The sequence below is a fragment of the Canis lupus genome, chromosome 27, assembly GCF_003254725.2.
Source record: "Canis lupus dingo isolate Sandy chromosome 27, ASM325472v2, whole genome shotgun sequence".
In the NCBI taxonomy this organism is placed as follows: domain Eukaryota; kingdom Metazoa; phylum Chordata; class Mammalia; order Carnivora; family Canidae; genus Canis; species Canis lupus.
In genome coordinates this window covers 30,701,316-30,719,351 of record NC_064269.1, presented here as the reverse complement: position 1 = coordinate 30,719,351, position 18,036 = coordinate 30,701,316, and the positions used below count along the sequence as shown (strand labels likewise).

General features: G+C 35.4%; 1 protein-coding gene across 2 annotated transcripts in view; it reads right to left on the bottom strand.

The window, feature by feature from the left end:
• Positions 1–18,036, bottom strand: part of SLC15A5 (solute carrier family 15 member 5) — an 82,426-nt gene that overhangs the window by 34,206 nt on the left and 30,184 nt on the right. Inside the window, exons 5-6 of one of the 2 annotated variants that reach the window (XM_025455658.3) lie at positions 15,984–16,170; positions 2,451–2,639 (exon numbers count right to left, since the gene is read on the bottom strand). In XM_025455658.3, the coding sequence (XP_025311443.3) occupies positions 2,451–2,639; positions 15,984–16,170 (376 nt within the window). The remainder of the gene's footprint in view (positions 1–2,450; positions 2,640–15,983; positions 16,171–18,036) is intronic. The other variant, XM_035706986.2, reaches the window with a different exon arrangement.

Below are 18,036 nucleotides of genomic sequence, written 5' to 3'. Positions count from 1 at the left end.
TTTTGGGAGGGTGGGTGGGAGGTTCGAGTAATTGTTGAATTTACAGTTCAAAACACCCTTTCACATGTTGTCATTTAATTTTCATGGAGCAGTCCCCATTCCCATTGATTCTTACACTCATGCTGTGATATAGAGAATTTCAATTATTTCCATTTTAAAGATCAGAAAGATGAAGCTTAGATGTTACATGAATTCTTAAGGTCACAAATGTAGTAAGAGTCACAGCTGGAAATCAAAACAATCTTCTGGTCCCTACCCCATGACCTATATAGCAGATAAGACAATTGACTTAGTTGGATGTCAATTTCCTGATGGGTAAATCAGGGAAGGGTAGACTAAGAGGTTTATATTACATGATATACCTTTTTAATTGTCTATGGTTGTAAGTACTTCTCTGACTTTTGTACGTTGAATCACTATTGTTAAGATTGCTGGGAATTTTCTGACTTTATTCACTAATCATCTGCATTCATTCCCATGCTTCATTTCTAACCTACAAAATTTTGGCTACCTCCAACAATTTTCTAGAAACGATGTCAGGGAAGTCACAAACATTTGTGTAGTGGTGTTCTTTTATAGTTCTCTTGTATTTCTTGTATTATCAAACAGTGACATCAACATCAAAGAATCTCATAAAACAATTTACCTATATAATATGTATTGAATGGAAGGATTTAAAAATATAAAAAGAAGTCAAATACAGGACACCTGAGTGGCTCAGTCAGTTAAGCATCTGACTCTTGATTTCAGCTCAGGTCATGATCAAGCCTTAAGTCGGGTGCCACACTTAGCAGGGAGTCTGCTTGATATTCTATCTTCCTCTCCCTCTGCCCCCTGACCCCATCCAAACTAAATAAATAAATCTTTTTAAAAAGAAGTCTAACACACATATATGATTATAGTCCCATAAACTTTCTTTTTCTTTTCTTTTCTTTTCTTTTCTTTTCTTTTTTTTCTTTTCTTTTCTTTTCTTTTCTTTTCTTTTCTTTTCTTTTCTTTTCTTTCTTTTCTTTTCTTTTTTTTTCTTTTCTTTTCTTTTCTTTTCTTTTCTTTTCTTTTCTTTTCTTTTCTTTTCTTTTCTTCTTCTCGCTTTTTGAAAGTCAGACTGCCACATGCAGCACCTCATTTAGATGTGTCTAGAGCATTGGAAGCTTGACTACCCTACATTGTCCTATGAATGTATGCTGAGAGCTTGTTTGGAGGTGCTAGCATAGGCACGCAGCTACTCACATACCCTTGACTGAAGAATGCTTCTCCTCTGTGCGGAAAATCATCTTTTTCCACTGAGTGTGCAGCTTTGGGAGAGACACACATGAAGCATTGAGGGAGGAAGAGGACACCTGTCTAGTCAGCCTGATCAGCCAGATCAACCCTGAGGATCAGTGGGGTGACAGATATCACATCCCACACAAACTCTATTAATTGATTTTATTTTTACCTTATTCAATGAATTGCTTTGGTATCATATATATGTATATATATATATGTGCATATATATGTATCTTTACTAAATATATATAGTTAAGGAATTTGGAAAAATAATAGAATAATTGAAGATTTTAGACAAGTGAAATGATCAGAACTGTCATTTTGGATGATTGCTCTAAAGATCATGTGCTGGTTGGTAGCATGAGAGATATAGTGGAGGTAGGAAGATAGGAACCAAAAAGCAATCTTGATGAAGTATAATAAGTTATAATCAGTTATAATCCCTCTTACTGCAGGGAAATATAACGAAGGTAAAAAATAAGATGCAATAGATTACTCTAATAAATACACACACACACACACACACACTCCGTTGTATAGCAAGAATCACTGAACTATCTTGATGAATTGTAAAGTGGCTAGTTTAATTAATATCAGCTATCTAGATAATCCAGAAAACCCTTGATATTTAATAAAGTTATTTTGAACCCATCTTATAAAACACCAGTGATCACACTTAATTTAGTGTAACTTAATTTAAAGACATTGAGTTATCTGGAAAATTGGCTCAAATTTTCATTTCATTTGCATGTTTATACACTCTCAGAGTACATTATAAATGTCATTTTGGAAGGACTATATATATGTGAATTTATGTATGAGTGAGAGGGTGGGAGGTGGAAGAAGAAAGAGAGGAGAGTTTTTATCTGAGTATACTGGATTTGTCTTCTATGTTTTAGCAGTTTTTTCCTCCCCTTGTGTATTTGACCAAATAGTTACTGCTTTTAAGTTCGTAAATCTTTCCTTCCGTCTACTTTCAGGTAGAATTAATAATTGTTCTGCATCTGGCAGAGGAATGAAGAGAAATTAAGCATTTTTTAAAAATGAGAGTGATTAATAGGTTGTTCTGAAGCATTGTGGGAAATCTCCAGGGAGTGAATAGGTCACCAACCGCTTGAGGTGATGTGTTCTGTATAAAGACTTAGTGTGTTCTTACATGAGGTGGTGAAATCGTTACTCACAGGCTGGGTTGACCAGTGTTTCAGCCACTCCAAGTAAAATGTACTGAAGAACCAGGTGAAAACAGGGCATGGAAGAAACGGTGAAGACTTTGCCTGAAAGAGGCTGCTCCACTGGAGGGAAGTGTTTTCTGTGTATTTCAAAGAAGCCAGCGACCATCACAGACAATGCAGCAGAAAGATTTCCAGCGACTGAAGGAAAATAATGCAGACAAAGAAAAAGAAAGAAAGAAAGAAAGAAAGAAAGAAAGAAAGAAAGAAAGAAAGAAAGAAAGAAAGAAAGAAAGAAAGAAAGAAAGAAAGAAAAAGTCCCAAATCAGTGTAATAGACCACAGCATTTCTTTCACATTGATACTAGGGGACGTTTCCTCAATATTTTTTTGCCTTGGAAATATCCAGATGCCAGCTAGCTGTGTTATATGACTTTCCTGTACTTCTACTCTAGTCTCTCAGAAACAGCTGCACCTACTCCTTATTTCCTGACTTACTGCTTAGAGGGCCTCTGGAACGTTAGTTAGCCTCATGATCACTTTCCTCAACTCTATGGTGGGGTTAATGATGCTTACCTTGTAGGGTCACTATGAGATTTAAATAAGATACTGTACTGGTATTATTATAACAGCTCCTGGTAGCAATAGGGAGCAATTATTGAAAGTAAAGCAATAGTTTTGAATTTTGTCCTCAGATAAGATATATTATTTTTGATATTATATTAGTCAAAAATAATTTGAGAGAAATTTAAAATAAAGTCTCTTCATAAGATTTTAATCATTTAAAAATGGTTTGACATAATCTGTCTTCAGTTTTCTGACATTTCTCTAATCTTTGCAGAAGTAAAGCAGCCATTAGAGAATTAAAGACTAGAAACTTTTGTTTAGAAAAAAATAGTAAAGGTGAATTAACCAGATAAAGAGTATAAATGGAGGCAATTATGAAAAAACTGGTCTAGCTCTTCTTTTCCTTTTACTCTTTTTTGAATTTAATTTTTTAAAGATTTTATTTATTTATTCATGAGAGACACAGAGAGAAAGCAGAGACATAGGCAAAGGGAGAAGCAGGCTCCTTGCAGGGAGCCTGATGTGGGACTCAATCCTGGGGACCCTGGGATCACGCCCTGAGCCAAAGGCAGATGTTCAACCGCTGAGCCACCCAGGCATCTCCCCTTTCACTCTTAAGGAATTATCTAAAAATTTTGGTTGAAAATGAGTAGGGATTTTGTTATGATTTTTTTATAGTTTATATCCACTGTAACCATTCCATTCCTCAATTTATCATTAATATATACTGGACTTAATCCCATCGTTTAAACAGAGGCAAACTTGAGGTTGATGGAATTTACTTGAAATTTAGAGATAGTCACATTTTGCTAACTTGCATAAAATTTCAGATAAGGCAAAGCTTTCAATTCAAAAAAATCAATCTAATGTTTAAATAGCTTAGTGTTTATTTTGGTTGATAGAGAAACTGGTAGGTAAATTTTTTGATTATATCTCAGTATTTAAATGCATCTGTAAGGTCTGCTCTTTACTGGGTCTCTAAGAAATAGATGGTATAAAAAAGGAGGAATAACAGAAATTTCTGAATAACAGAAAATTGGAGGAGTTTTTAATTATTTTAAATTAGTTTCCATAAAGGCTCATAGATAGTGGGGTAGAGATTTTGGTTCTTTAAACACCTCGTTTAAAAATTTGAGTTTCAATATTATCTACTTTTTTATTTATTTTTTTTATTTTTATTTTTTAATATTATCTACTTTTAAGATCACATTTATCACAAACTTGCATTTATTTAGATTACTTGGCACATTATAGACTTACCAAAAAGAGCTAATATGTCATTTCAATTTACTATTTACTCTCTTCCTGCTGTATGCAAGGCAGTATGTTAGGCATAGTTGGAGATATAAGATTAAAAAATATCTGTTCTCAGTCATTGCCAACTCATATTCTATTGGGGAATCTAAGAAGAAGAACTTATTTCTATCTGGGGAGATGAGAAAAATAATTTTATGCTTTAAAAAAAGAAGAGTGTCCATATGGAGAGGTGAAGGTAGTATCATTGGCATGAGCAAAAACAGACTTGTGAAAGATTCAGACAGATTTTCAGAATAGTGAGAAACAAGTTATTTGGGAATCAGGGGATGAGATAGATTGAGGTCAGATCATAAGAGGCATTTAATATATTTTTAAGGAATTTGTAAATTGCTCTGAAGATAATGGAATCACTGAAGATGTGAGACACAAGTGAAATGATTAGAACTGTCATTCAGGATGATTGCTCTTAAGGCTATGTGCTGGTTGATAGAATGGGAGAGGTAGTGGAGGTAGGAAGATAGAAAGTTAAAAATCTTGATATAGTATAATGGGGGCTTAAGTTACAGTCAGGGCTCCCACTTCCAGGAAACAGAGAATATAAACATAAGATGCAATAGATTCCACTGATAAAACCACAGCAAGAGCAAGGAGGAAGCAGATGTTAATGTTGAGTGTAAGTCTAGCTGACTGGAAAGATGGTACTACCCATAATATCAGTAAGACCCATGATAGGGAGAAAATGAATTTGATTTTGAGTTGAGGTAGAGGCACAAAGAGATAATTCAAAGAGAAGTACTCAGAAAACACTTGAAAATGTGAATCATGGGTCAGAATACTGGTTGAGTCAAGAGATGAAGATTAATGAATCATCTACATGGAATGGAAATTTAAGGTCAGGTGAAATTAAAAAATGATGGGGAGTGAGTGAAGAGAACATTTAGAAATGTCTTTCAACGTATTTACATTTGGGGCAAGAAAAAGAGCTAAAACCATGGAAAGAGGTCAGAAATACAAGTAATCTCTAAGGGAAGTTTTCAAAGAAGTGATTACACAAAACAGAACTTTTGATCTTTCCCCTACTTCTTCTTCACTCTTCCCCATCTCCTCCAGTACCTTCACATGCTCAAGGCAGAAATCAAGGGTCCTCTGTCTTTCCTCCTATCTCCAAATATATTATTCAGTTTTCCGGGTTCTATTTCAAAATATATTGTGAATTAACCTGCTTCACTTTATAGCCACTGTCATCATTCTAGTCCAAGTCATTATTATTTTTAACCCAGACTATGTGGCTTCCATTTTTCATTCTTATCCACCTGTACCCTATTAAGTACCTAAGACTCAGGGAGATCTTATATAAATGCAAATTCAATGTTACTCTTCTGCTAAATTTCTTCTATGGATTTCCATATGATAAGATGAAATCCCAAATCTTTAAATTGGCCTTTATGATCTTGCCTGTGCTTATCATTTCACTCTAATTGCTTGCTACTTTCTCCTTTTTGGACCATTTCTCAGACACATTTTTTTGGTTTTTCTTGATGACCTTAAATTTTTTCCCATCTTAGAGTCTTTGCTTTGTTCTTCTGAAATATTTTCCCCTACTTTTTACTGGCCCACACTTGCTATTGATATCCAGCATACAATTGGAAGTCCTAACCAGAACAATTAGGAAAAAAGAAGAAATAAAAGGTGTCCAGAGCAGGAAAGAAGAAGTAAATAATTTGTTTGCAGATGACATGATCTGACACAGAAAATACTAAGGAATACATACAAAAAATTGTGAGAACTAATCAACAAATTCAGTAAAGTTTCATTATACAAAATCAACATGAAAAATCACGTGTATTTCTATACACAAGAATGAACTATTCAAAAAGGAAATTAAGAGAATGATCCCATTTACAATAGCAACAAGAAGAATAAGATACTTTGGAATGAATTTAACCAAGATGACAAAAGACTTGTAAACTGAAAACTCTAAAACATGGATCAAAAAATTAAATTAGGTATAAATAGACATCATATGTTCATGGATTAGAAGAATTAATATTGTTAAGATATCCATATTACTCAAAGTGATCTACAGGTTCAATTCAATCTCTATTAAAATCCCAGTGACATCTTTTTTACAGATATTGAAGTCAACAATTCTAAAATTCATGTGGAAACACAAAAGATCCCAAATAGCGAAAGCAGTTTTAAGCAAGAACAACACTGGAGGCATCACACTTCTTGATTTTGAAAAATATTACAAATGTACAATAACAAAAACAGTATGGTAGTGGTGTAAAAACAGGCATATAGACCAATGGAACAGAATAGAGAGCCCAGAAATAAACCCATGCATATACGGTCAAATAATCTTCGACAAAGGTGCCAGAAATACACAATGGGGACAGGACAGTCTCAAATTGGGAAAACTGGATATTCACATGCAAAAAAAATGGAATTGAACTCTTATATGTACAAAAAATTAACTGAAAATGGATTGAAAACTTAAGCATATGGCCTGTAACTGTAAAACTCCTAGAAGAAAACATGGAAAAGCAATGGTCTTGGTGATGATTTCTTGGATATGACATCAAAAGTACAAGGCAAAAAAAAAATAGCAAAAATAGACAAGTGGGACTGCAACAAAATAAAAAGGTTTGGCATAGCAAACAAAATGAAAAGGAAAACTATAAAATAGTGAAAGTATTTGCAAACCATGTATCTGATACAGAGGTAATAGTCAAAATAGAGAACTTCTAAAACTCAGTGTCAAGAAATCTGGTAGAAAATGGGCAAAGGAACTGAATAGACACTTCTCCAAAGAATACATGGAAATAGTCAACAGGTATATGAAAAAGTACTCAGCATCAGTAATCATCAGGCAAAAACAAATCAAAACCACAATGAGCTATCACCTTATACCAGTCAAGATGGTTATTATGAAAAACAAGAGATAACAAGTGTTGGTAGGGGTGTGGAGAAAGAACTCTAATACACACTATTGGTGGGGATGTATAAATTGGTGTAGCCACAATGGAAAACAGTACAGATATTCTAAAAAAAATCAAATAAGGAGCTACCAGGTAATCTGGCAATCTCAAATCTGGGTATGCATCCAAAGGAATCGAAATCAGGATCTTGAGATATCTGTGTTTCCATATTCAATGCAGCATTATTCACAATAGTCAAGACATGGGTGCAAACTAAATGTCGATGAATGGACAAATGAATAAAGAATGAATAAAAAAAAAGGTGGTATATACATACAATGGAATATTATTCGGTCTTAAAAAAGAAAGAAATCCTGCCATTTGTGATAATATGAATGAAGCTGGAAAACATTATGGTAAGTAGAATAAGCCAGACACAGAAGGACAAATACTACATGATAACACTTACATATGGAATATCAAGTAATCAAGCTCATAGAATCAGAGAATAGAATGGAGTTGCCAGGGACTAGGATGAGTAAGAAATGGGGAAGTGTTAGTCAAAGGGTATGAAGTCTCAGTTATACTAGATGAATAAGTCCTGGAGACCTACCATACAGCATAGTGACTATAGTTAATAATACTCTATTGTGCACTTGAAATTTACTAAGAGGATAGACCTTGTGTTCTTTCTTATCACACACAAAAAGTTATAAATTATTATATATTATATACTATATTTTAAATAAATATAATTATATTTTATAATCTGTAATAAATATACATAATAAATAATCTATTTTATAAATATAGTATGTGTGTATATATGTAAAACTTATCACTGATCTAAATAAAAATATTTTAGTAATCATATTACTTAGCAGTATTCACTTAGACAAATAACACTTAAAATTTGAAAACAATTTCAGAATTTTTCAGAATTATTTATTTGCTAACCTAACATGTTTCCTGAATCTAAGATGAATTCAACTATACGAAGAAATACATTTTTATGTATCGCTGAGAAAGGAAAAAAATATCCTGCCAATCCATTATAATATGTCACCCAATTTCAGAGATGGATTTATACATATATTTGGTGTTGCTATGGACTGAGTTATGTTTCTTTCAAAATACATATATTGAAGTTCTAACCCCCAACATCACTATTTGAAGACAAGGGTTTTAGAGAGGTAATTAAGGTTAAATGAAGCCATAAGGGTAGGGCTCTAATCCAATAGTGTCTTTAGAAGAAGAGGAAAAGACACCATGTCTGTGCATGCACAGAGGAAAGGCCATGTGAAGACATAGTGAGAAGATGGCCACCTGCAAGCCAAGAAGAAAAGCCTTAGGAAAAACCTAGTCTTCCTACACCTTGATCTTGGGCTTTTATTGTCCAGAATGGTGACCAAAAAAATTCTGTTGTTTAAGCCACCTAGTCTGTGGTATTTAGTTATGGCAGCCTGAGAAAACTGATACAGGTGTGTTCAGGCATTATATAAAAATTAAGTTGTACTGGGGCACCTGGGTAGTTCAGTGGTTAAGCATCTCTCTTTGGCTCAGGGCATGATCCAGAGGGTCCTGGGATCAAGTCCCGCGTTGGGCTTCCTGCAGGGAACCTGCTTCTCCCTCTGCCTATGTCTTTGCCTCTCTCTGTGTCTTTCATGAATAAATAAAATCTTAAAAAAATTAAGTTGTACAAATTGCACAAACTATTTTGTCCATGATAATCATATGAACTGTAAAGAAAGTGCTCAAACTGTCTCGTTTTAGAATTTGAAGTCTATGAGAATCTTCTATGATGCCCTTCATCCTAACTAATTTAGGGTAATCTAGATAAAAAAAACATCACCTCCACCTCTTCATCCCCCTTTTTTTGGTTATCACTTTGTACTATTTAAACAAGGTTATCTTTTATTCAGAAAAGTTTGTAGCATTAGAGGCAAAAGCTTAGACAAGATATTTGCTATTTTTTTCTGTTAAAGCCCAATAATAAACATTTTAGATTTTGTGGGACAAAGGGCAAAATTTTGAAGATATGAAGGTAATTTATGCAACAAGAGATAGAATGTTCCACAAATTTTTGATTGATGAAATTCAAAATAATGATTCTTTTGGGGAGGTGATGGAATTTCAGTTTATTGGTATTTAAAGTTATTGTTTCTTATCATCAGATCAAATGTTCATCTGTGAAAATAATTCTTAGTTTGCTGGCAGTGTAAAAACAAATGGTGGGCCAGATTTGGCCCTGGTTTAGCCATCAGCTTTTATTGCCTACTCCTGAATTTTAGCTCTGACCTCATGAGAAATTGTGGCAGTTTTTCTGGGCTCCTGCTGCCTGAACACAAGCATGAAACATGACAGAGCAGTCTCATGGCCTCTTTGTCCTGGATACTCAACTGTAATCCCTATCCAGCAGCATAGGTATCACCTGGGAGCTTGCTAGCCCTGCAGAATCTCAAGCTCCAGCCTAGAAGGAATGAATCAGATCTGCATTTAAACAATAAGCCTCAGAGATTCCTGTACACATTAAACTTTGAGAAGTACTACTCTCGAAGAAAGCACTATGAGACCTAATCTAGCAAAATCCAATGAAAGACGGTTCTCTAGACAATTTCAAGCGAAGCGCAAATATTTAACTCATTTACCCAGATATTTTAGGGCAAAGCATATTTTTACCTGAAGGATCTAGATAACTACATTTGCTTTTTATTTGCTACTGCACTCTGATGCTAGTGAAAAATGACTTTCTTAAAATTCAAAACAAAGTTTGATTCCAACCTAAATTTAATCCATTCCATTTTTATTCTTAACTTCTATGAGATCATAACTCGTCTAAAGCAGAGTGTAGTTTATCAGAATGTACACATTTTAAACTTCCAGCAGATCTGTATTTACAAGATAAAGCACATGGTTCCACAGGAGATACTATATTCAGATAAATAATGTATGTTTTAATATCAGCTGTGTAGTTGTAGACAAGTCCATAAGAGTCTTGAAGCTCTTATAGTTTATTCTATTACCCTGCCATGTAATAATTTTCCAAATTAAACCACAATGAAATAAAGAAAAGTCAGAATTTATTCAAATATTGCCATTTCATATTGAAACAAAATCTAATACTAAAAAATAGATATGTTAAGATTCTTTAGTTATTGGTTAAATTTACTGACTGAGAAAACTATGGTATTTTTTAATGGGTATTCTGATATATGAGTTTCTGATACATAATATAACTGTGAGTATGAAATTCTAGTGAGCAATGATCCATGATTTTGGCCAATTCCCAGAATAGAAAATTTGCTCATGTAAGAGTATATGGGTGTCCATAAACCACTCTCACAGAGACAGCTATGATTTTATTGTCATATGTATCTGCTACCTTGCAGAAGATATTACTTACCCACTACAAGAATGGCATATTTTTTGCTTTTATTGTTCCTATTAGTAGTGTGTTCCTATATTTGAATTGAGGTATTCATATTCTATCTTTTGTATCTCTTTAGACCACTGGAACTCATTTCAGGATAGTCAGCTTTAGTTGGTGTTTTAATTTTTAAATATGGAGCAGGTAACACATTTACATAGAGATCAGATTCACAAATGTATCTATAAGACATCAATTATTGTTTCGGTTGGTGTTCTAGATAGCCTACTTTACCTCAAGTTTAATCTGTTGTTGATGTCCACCTTAAAAATAAGAACTTGAGAACATTGATATGCTTTAATGAAACAAATCAACAATTGAGTGAATTAATGATTCAGGAGAGATATTTACACATTACTTTTTTTTTACTAGTATTTACAGTTTCTTCATTGGGTATTTTCAATGGGCATGCACTGTGATCTTTGGGGGGGGGGGAAGCATCAATTCTAAAACTGTAGTAATAAAAGAGTGGTTTTGCTAAAATAATCCTATGTGCAATGAAGGTAATTGGACCCCTGACTCAATTTTTAGTTTATCAAGCACTTTGGTTCAAATCAAAAAAGGAACCTTTTTAAAAAAGATTTATTTATTTATTCAGGAGAGAGAGAGGACACTTGCACATGCACAAGTGGAGTAGGGGCAGAGGGAAAGAATCTTCAAGTAGACTCCATGCTGAGGGTGGAGCCCCAGGCAGGGCTCAGTCTCCTGTTCCATAAGCTCACGACCTGAGCCAAACCAAGAGTTGGCTGCTTAACCGACTGAGCCACCCAGGCTCTCTCAAAAAGGAACCTTTTATCACTGTCAATTTTTAGAACAAGCATAGTTACTGGTTTCGTAAAAAGTGACCAACACCTTGGCTGTCCCTTTATCATAAAGGACATGGGGTTAAAATGTGAATTTTCAAGTTTTTATTTTAAAGAGGAAGGTCTGTGAGATATTTGAAAGTACTTCATCCACATTTCAATTTAAATGTTATTTAAAAGCCAAGATAATTGCTACCTACTGTGTTATACACTTCTGCTTTATGTAAGACTTAATAACAATCTTAATTAGGCTAATTTTAGTCAGATTAATACTTGTGTATGTCAGCACTAAACCACTAAATACCACATACTGCAGGATTTTAATTAACACTAAGGAAAGGAAATACTCATAATGTAAACATTTTTGAACTGAAAAAGGCTAAAATGAAGTATGTCCAATTATGACAGAGAATAAATCACAATATCACTGATTTTAGATTTTAGGTGAATTAAGGTTGACTTTTAAACAGATAAATCTGTTCACATGTAATGTTAGGAAAATAGTCTTTATAAAAGTCTGAGTATATCAAGCTTTGGCCTTCCACAGTTCTGGGGGGTTTGGAGATATTTTATAGTTGGTACTGTGATATACTTTTTGATTTCTTTAGGCGATAAATGCAAGACTGTCATATCTTGAATCAGAAACCCTTCTTTCGTTGCATTGTTTATGAGCTAGATAGAAGAAGTAAGTTTATTTTTCCCTTTGTTAAATTTGTAGTTTGACCAACCCTCACTTTTGGCCTGGGCTGGGATTATCCATGTCAAACACTAGGCATCTACACTGTCTGCATCATCTGCCTCCTGAAACATGACAGTTTCTGGGAGGGAAATAGACGAATGTGGAAGAGAGAGTGTGTGTGTGTGGGGGGGGAGGTCCAAATGTAACTGTCCCTTGTGGTGATGAAAGGATTTTTTTCCCTTCATTTCATAGACTTAATTAGAAATAGCAAGGAGGTGCCTGGGTGTCTCAGTTATTAAGCATCTGCCTTTGGCTCAGGTCATGATCCCGGGGTCCTGGAACTGAGCCCAGCACTAGGCCTCACATTGAGCTCTCTGCTCAGGGAGGAGTCTGCTTCTCCTCCTTCAGTGCGTGCTCGCTCTCTCTCTCTCTCTCTCTGTCTCAAATAAATAAATAAAATCTTAAAAAACAAGAAATAGTAAGGGTTCCAATTAACAATGATAAATTATTTACCTGCTATAACTTAACAATTATTTATAACTGGTATGTAAAATAATAATAATAATAATAATAATAATAATAATACAATGGCCTTAGAATGAGATGACTTGAATTCAAATGGCACTTAGTCTCTCTTGAGACCTTTGATCTATTAAATGATGGTTTATCATGAAGCTAAATAGGATAAGAAGGTGCGTAGGTTCAAATTAGGAACTCATAAAAGGAAATTTTAATATTGGACTAATTCACTTATGTAAATTACTACCAAAAAAACTACCCTGTTTGTGCTTGTATGTCCTGATAAAACTTGTTAATCTTCCATAATCATAAGCAGAATATGGAGAACTGAAGCAAACATCTAGTTTTAAAAGATGCATATCATCACACTTTTTTTTATATTCCCATAGCAAAATATTATGCAAATAAATGAACAAGTATGTAAATGAACAAATGAATGGAGTCTGGCTTAGAAACAACTGAATTCAGTATTCTGTACTCAGAGGAACATAGCTTTTTTTTTTTTTTTTTCTTTTAATGAGTCTAGTTTTTTCTTTTTCCTGTCCAACAAGTCTGTTACCAAACTTGAAGGGGAATATTTAGTTCATATATATGAGATATGTTAGGTAACTCTGCCTAACTTCCCTCCATCCATAAAAAACATACCCCTTTTAAAGAATAGAAATGATTTTAAATATGTAAGAGTGAAGAACTGTCCAAGAGAAAGTAACTCATATTTATTTATTTATTTATTTTTTTTTAATTTTTATTTATTTATGATAGTCACACAGAGAGAGAGAGAGAGAGAGGCAGAGACACAGGCAGAGGGAGAGGCAGGCTCCATGCAGCGGGAGCCCGATGTGGGATTCGATCCCGGGTCTCCAGGATCGCGCCCTGGGCCAAAGGCAGGCGCCAAACCGCTGCGCCACCCAGGGATCCCAGTAACTCATATTTAAAATGAATTTAAGATATCTTATTCTCAGGAATGGCTTCTAATGTAGTTCTTTCAGCCATGTTGTATAGCATATTTTCCTAAAATGGCCCAATTAAAAAAATTAGTAATTAAGCATAATTTGGGAGCCCAGACTGGATTTCCAGTATACTGTACACGACTGTTGAAGTCTTTGCCATTTTGCAATATAAATTACCCCCTTTCTTTCCCACATTCACTCTGTTTTAATAGTGTACTTGCTGAGGGCTCCTGGGTGGCTCACTTGGGTAAGCCTTCACTCTTGGTTTCAACTCAAGTCATAATTTTAGGGTCATGAGATTGAACCCTGCATCAGGCTCCACACTCAGCATGGAGCCTGCATGAGATTCTCTCCCTCTCTCTCTGCCCCTTCCTGCATGTGCTTGCTCTCTCTCATTAAATAAATAAATAAATAAATAAATAAATAAATAAATAAATAAAATCAATCTCTTAAAAACTAGTGTACTTGTTGAGGGCATGTACAATGTCTTGCTTTTTGTTTATATCTTGAAATAGTGTTGGGCATTCACTAAATACTGGTTTTAGAATTTCTACAGTGGCAGACCAAAAAGTACTTTTTTAAGATTTAAGGATTCTCAAAGCTTAGTAAGATTTATGGTTTGCCTAAATCTCTTACAATAAATAATGTTGAAGTTAGTGGCTTAAGAACTATATCAACAAAGGTTATTTGCTAAGGTCCTCTATACTTGGAGATGGCAATGTACACCGAGGTAAGTGTAGTCATTTTGGATTCTTTCCAAAAACAAACCTATCCTGTGATGTGATCTGAGGTAATCTGGTTGATGGCTTTGGTAAATAACAAGAAGTATGTTCCTTAAAAGTAACTTCTACAAACAGAGAAACAGCCAAAAATATATAATAACAGGTTACTAAAAGGCTACATGGTCTCCACAGATCTCTAAAAGGAAAGAATTAAGAATAAGAATGGGTTAACCAAGAGAAGAAAATTTTCTAGATGCCTGACCCTGACTATTTCAATGGAATTACTTCTCAAGTAGACCATAAGACATTAAGTTACCATTACATGATATTTCTTAAACGTTTCAAATTCCTTTTTGCTTTCTGTTTATGCCCACCAGCTAGACCTGTTCCCTACACATGATAGCTCAATACTAGTTAATTTTTTAAAGATTATTTATTTATTTATTCATGAGAGACACAGAGAGAGAGGCAGAGACACAGGCGGGGAGCCTGACTCAGGGCTCCATCCCAGGACCTCAGGATCATGACCTGAGCCAAAGTAGACACTCAACCACTGAGTCACCCAGGTTGTGCCTCAATAGTAAACATTTATAGAGCTTTCACTATGTGTCCGGTCTATGCTCCAGGCACTGAAGTCATCTGGAGTGATTCTGAAAGTCTTTCAGAACAGAGGGACCACAAATGTATCTAAGATATGCCCCTCAGTAAATAAAATAAGCGAAGTAGAAGACAGAAAGGTTAGGTGACTTTTCCAGGTCACCCAGCAACAGCTCAGTGGCAGATCAGAGGTTGAGGCCCAGAGCTCTGATTCTTAGGTTGAACCTGGTTTTTGCTATACCAGCACTTGTCCCCTGTTCCCTGGTGGTGCCTGAGGGAGCTCGGCCAGGAAGAGGCGAGTGTGATCAGAATGGGCTTCAGCTCCTTCTCTCCCACTGAAATGGGAGAAATTTTATTTTACGGTCTACTGCTTGTGTTCTGAGTAAGATGACCTAATGTTTTCCCCTTTCAAAAATGAGAGTAGAGCTTCCGTGTTCTCACCATAACAACAAGAAAGCAGCAGTTATGTGAGGTAGAGGAGGTGTTAACTAACCTTATTGTGGTAAACACTTTGCAATATATACAATGTATCAAATCATCACATCTTACACCTTAAATTTACAAAATCTTATATGATAATTAAGCTGGAAGATGAATAAAATTGGGAAAAATGTTTGAAATTTTTGCTATGTACCTTACTTTATGAATAAGTATTATGTAGAAACTCTGAATCATACTAATAATTTTTAGTAAATTTTGCTACTGGCTCAGAAGTTAAAGCCTCCCAAGTACAGCCAGGCATTTTATGGGTTCGTTAACCTGTGTTACTTTTTAAGAACATATTCAGCATTGACTCAGGAGTAAGGACTGCCTCCCTTGAGGGAAGATAGGCCATTTGGTAGTACTGGAAGTTTCACTGGGTCTTTAAATTAGCTGTGTCCTCTGAGGAAGCATAAAAGGATGGGAAGAAAATGGGCTGCTGATGTCTGCATAGAGACTTGAGGAGCTGGCTGTTATTCTTCTTAAATTCACCCTCTTCTCAATTTGCCAAAATGGGTCTCTACTCCAGAACATATAGCTAGCTTAGATCTCAGCAGAGTTTTTTTTTTTTTTTTTTTTTTTTAAGTTACAAACAATTCGCTTGAGATGCTGAGTTGTACTTACTAATGCATGCCAACAAAAATGATCCATTTCTCTTCAAGGGAAAGAGGCAGGTGCTGAAATACTCCATACAAGGAGCCAGAATTAATAGTGGTAGGATGCTGATGACATTCATTACTGCAACTGGCAGAAGAAATCCATCCAAATTCAGGTTGGAATTCATGGTCTGCACATAATATCCTGAAGGAATCTGTATTTGAGGGAGAAAGCAGCCAGGCATTAAGATAGTAGTTTAACTCTGGAGAAAGCGTCCTGCTGCAGATGCCTTCTTGCCCTTTGTACGTTCTCTGTGACAGATGAGCAGGATGTTCCCCAGCTCTTCAATGTCCCAATTATGAGCTGACAAAGGGCAATATGAGCTCTGTTAGTCTATTGACAATATTACTGATCCTTTGATCCTTTATGGAGAATCTTTTGTCACTCAGTCTAACTTCTTAATTTTCCTATGGAAAGTAAAGGTGGCCTGGCCCTAATTTTGTGCTTAGGATGACACATAAGAAATCAAATAACTTACTAAAAAAATGTAACATTGCTTATAATGAAACAGACTTTTCCCTCAAACAATAAAATAAAAGACAGTACAAAGTATTATGGATGTTTGTTTTTACACTGATGAAAAAAAATGGAGGCTAGAAAAAAATCCTTTGTAAAGCATCTAGTTTGGTGGCAAAATAGATAGGAATGATTGTTACAAAGAAGAGAGGCCCAGTCTAGAAACACAGCACTTGTCACAGGCTGTCTTTATTGCCTTCTTGGATTGGCTTCACTTCTAAAATGAGCCAAGTAACACAAAAAAACGAGAAACAAAACATACTTGTGTTTACACTCCTGTTTTATTTTTTTTAATTTTTTTTTTATTTATGATAGTCACACAGAGAGAGAGAGAGAGAGAGAGAGAGGCAGAGACACAGGCAGAGGGAGAAGCAGGCTCCATGCACCGGGAGCTTGACGTGGGATTCCATCCCGGGTCTCCAGGATCGCGTCCTGGGCCAAAGGCAGGCGCCAAACTGCTGCACCACCCAGGGATCCCTACACTCCTGTTTTAAACTAAGTGTGTGGCACTTGCGGACCACAAAGGAAGCTGCATGAAAAAGGCTTGCATAATAAACTAAGAGATAAGAAATGAAAAATAAACACACAAAATCCCCCCAAAACCAAAAAACCAAAACAAAGAAAACCTGTACCCCATCCCAAACCCTCAGAGTAGTAGTATCAGAATTTCTTCATTTTTAAAAATCCCTAGTCCTAAGTAAAAGCATAACCTTAACTTGGAGCCTTTCCAAGTATTCCAAACCTCTTGTTAAAAAGACGGTGTCACAGGAAGGAGGGCATCTCGTCACTTTTCTGGTTTGTGAACTTGGTTGCAATCACTCATCATTGTCACTCACAGTGCTTAGTATGTCCTTAATTCCCAGTGGAACACAAGGCTGCTAAGTGGCTTGGAGAGGAGGTCCCCCTGAGTCTTGTCCTTAAGGAATGGATTCTCCAACCATTTTTTCTAGCTGTGCATGCACTGCATTAGGATTTCTGCCTTCCCACCATATTGGGAGCACAGCCCACCTCAAATAGATAACTTCCTGTTTGAAACTTTTCACTGACTCCTGTTATCAATTGTACAATTTGAGAGAGTATAAGAAGAGTTAGAGTCTCGAGTACAGCTGTTAACAAGCCCACCACTTACGAAATGAGCCTCCTACTATGTTAGCTATGTTAGCTATGTTAACTACCTAAAACCAGAAATGGACCACATTTTCACAGACATTCTTTCTATCTATATAAAATCTGTCCTGGTGATAATTCACCTTCCAAGCTTTCATTTGACCTTTAGAATTATAAACAAGGACTGCTTTGGTTGGGTGCAGACGGCAAGACTGAAGGGGACATTAGCTAGTTCTGCCCTCCTTCAATAAAATTATTAAGCACGTATCCCTCAATCAGAGGAAAATGAATGATTTTTTTTTTAAGTGCTGGCAGCAGATCTGCTCTAAGACTGAAAGGCTCCCAGCATAATTTGGAAGTTTCTGTTACTGATTTCAAATGAGAATTATTGTTAATA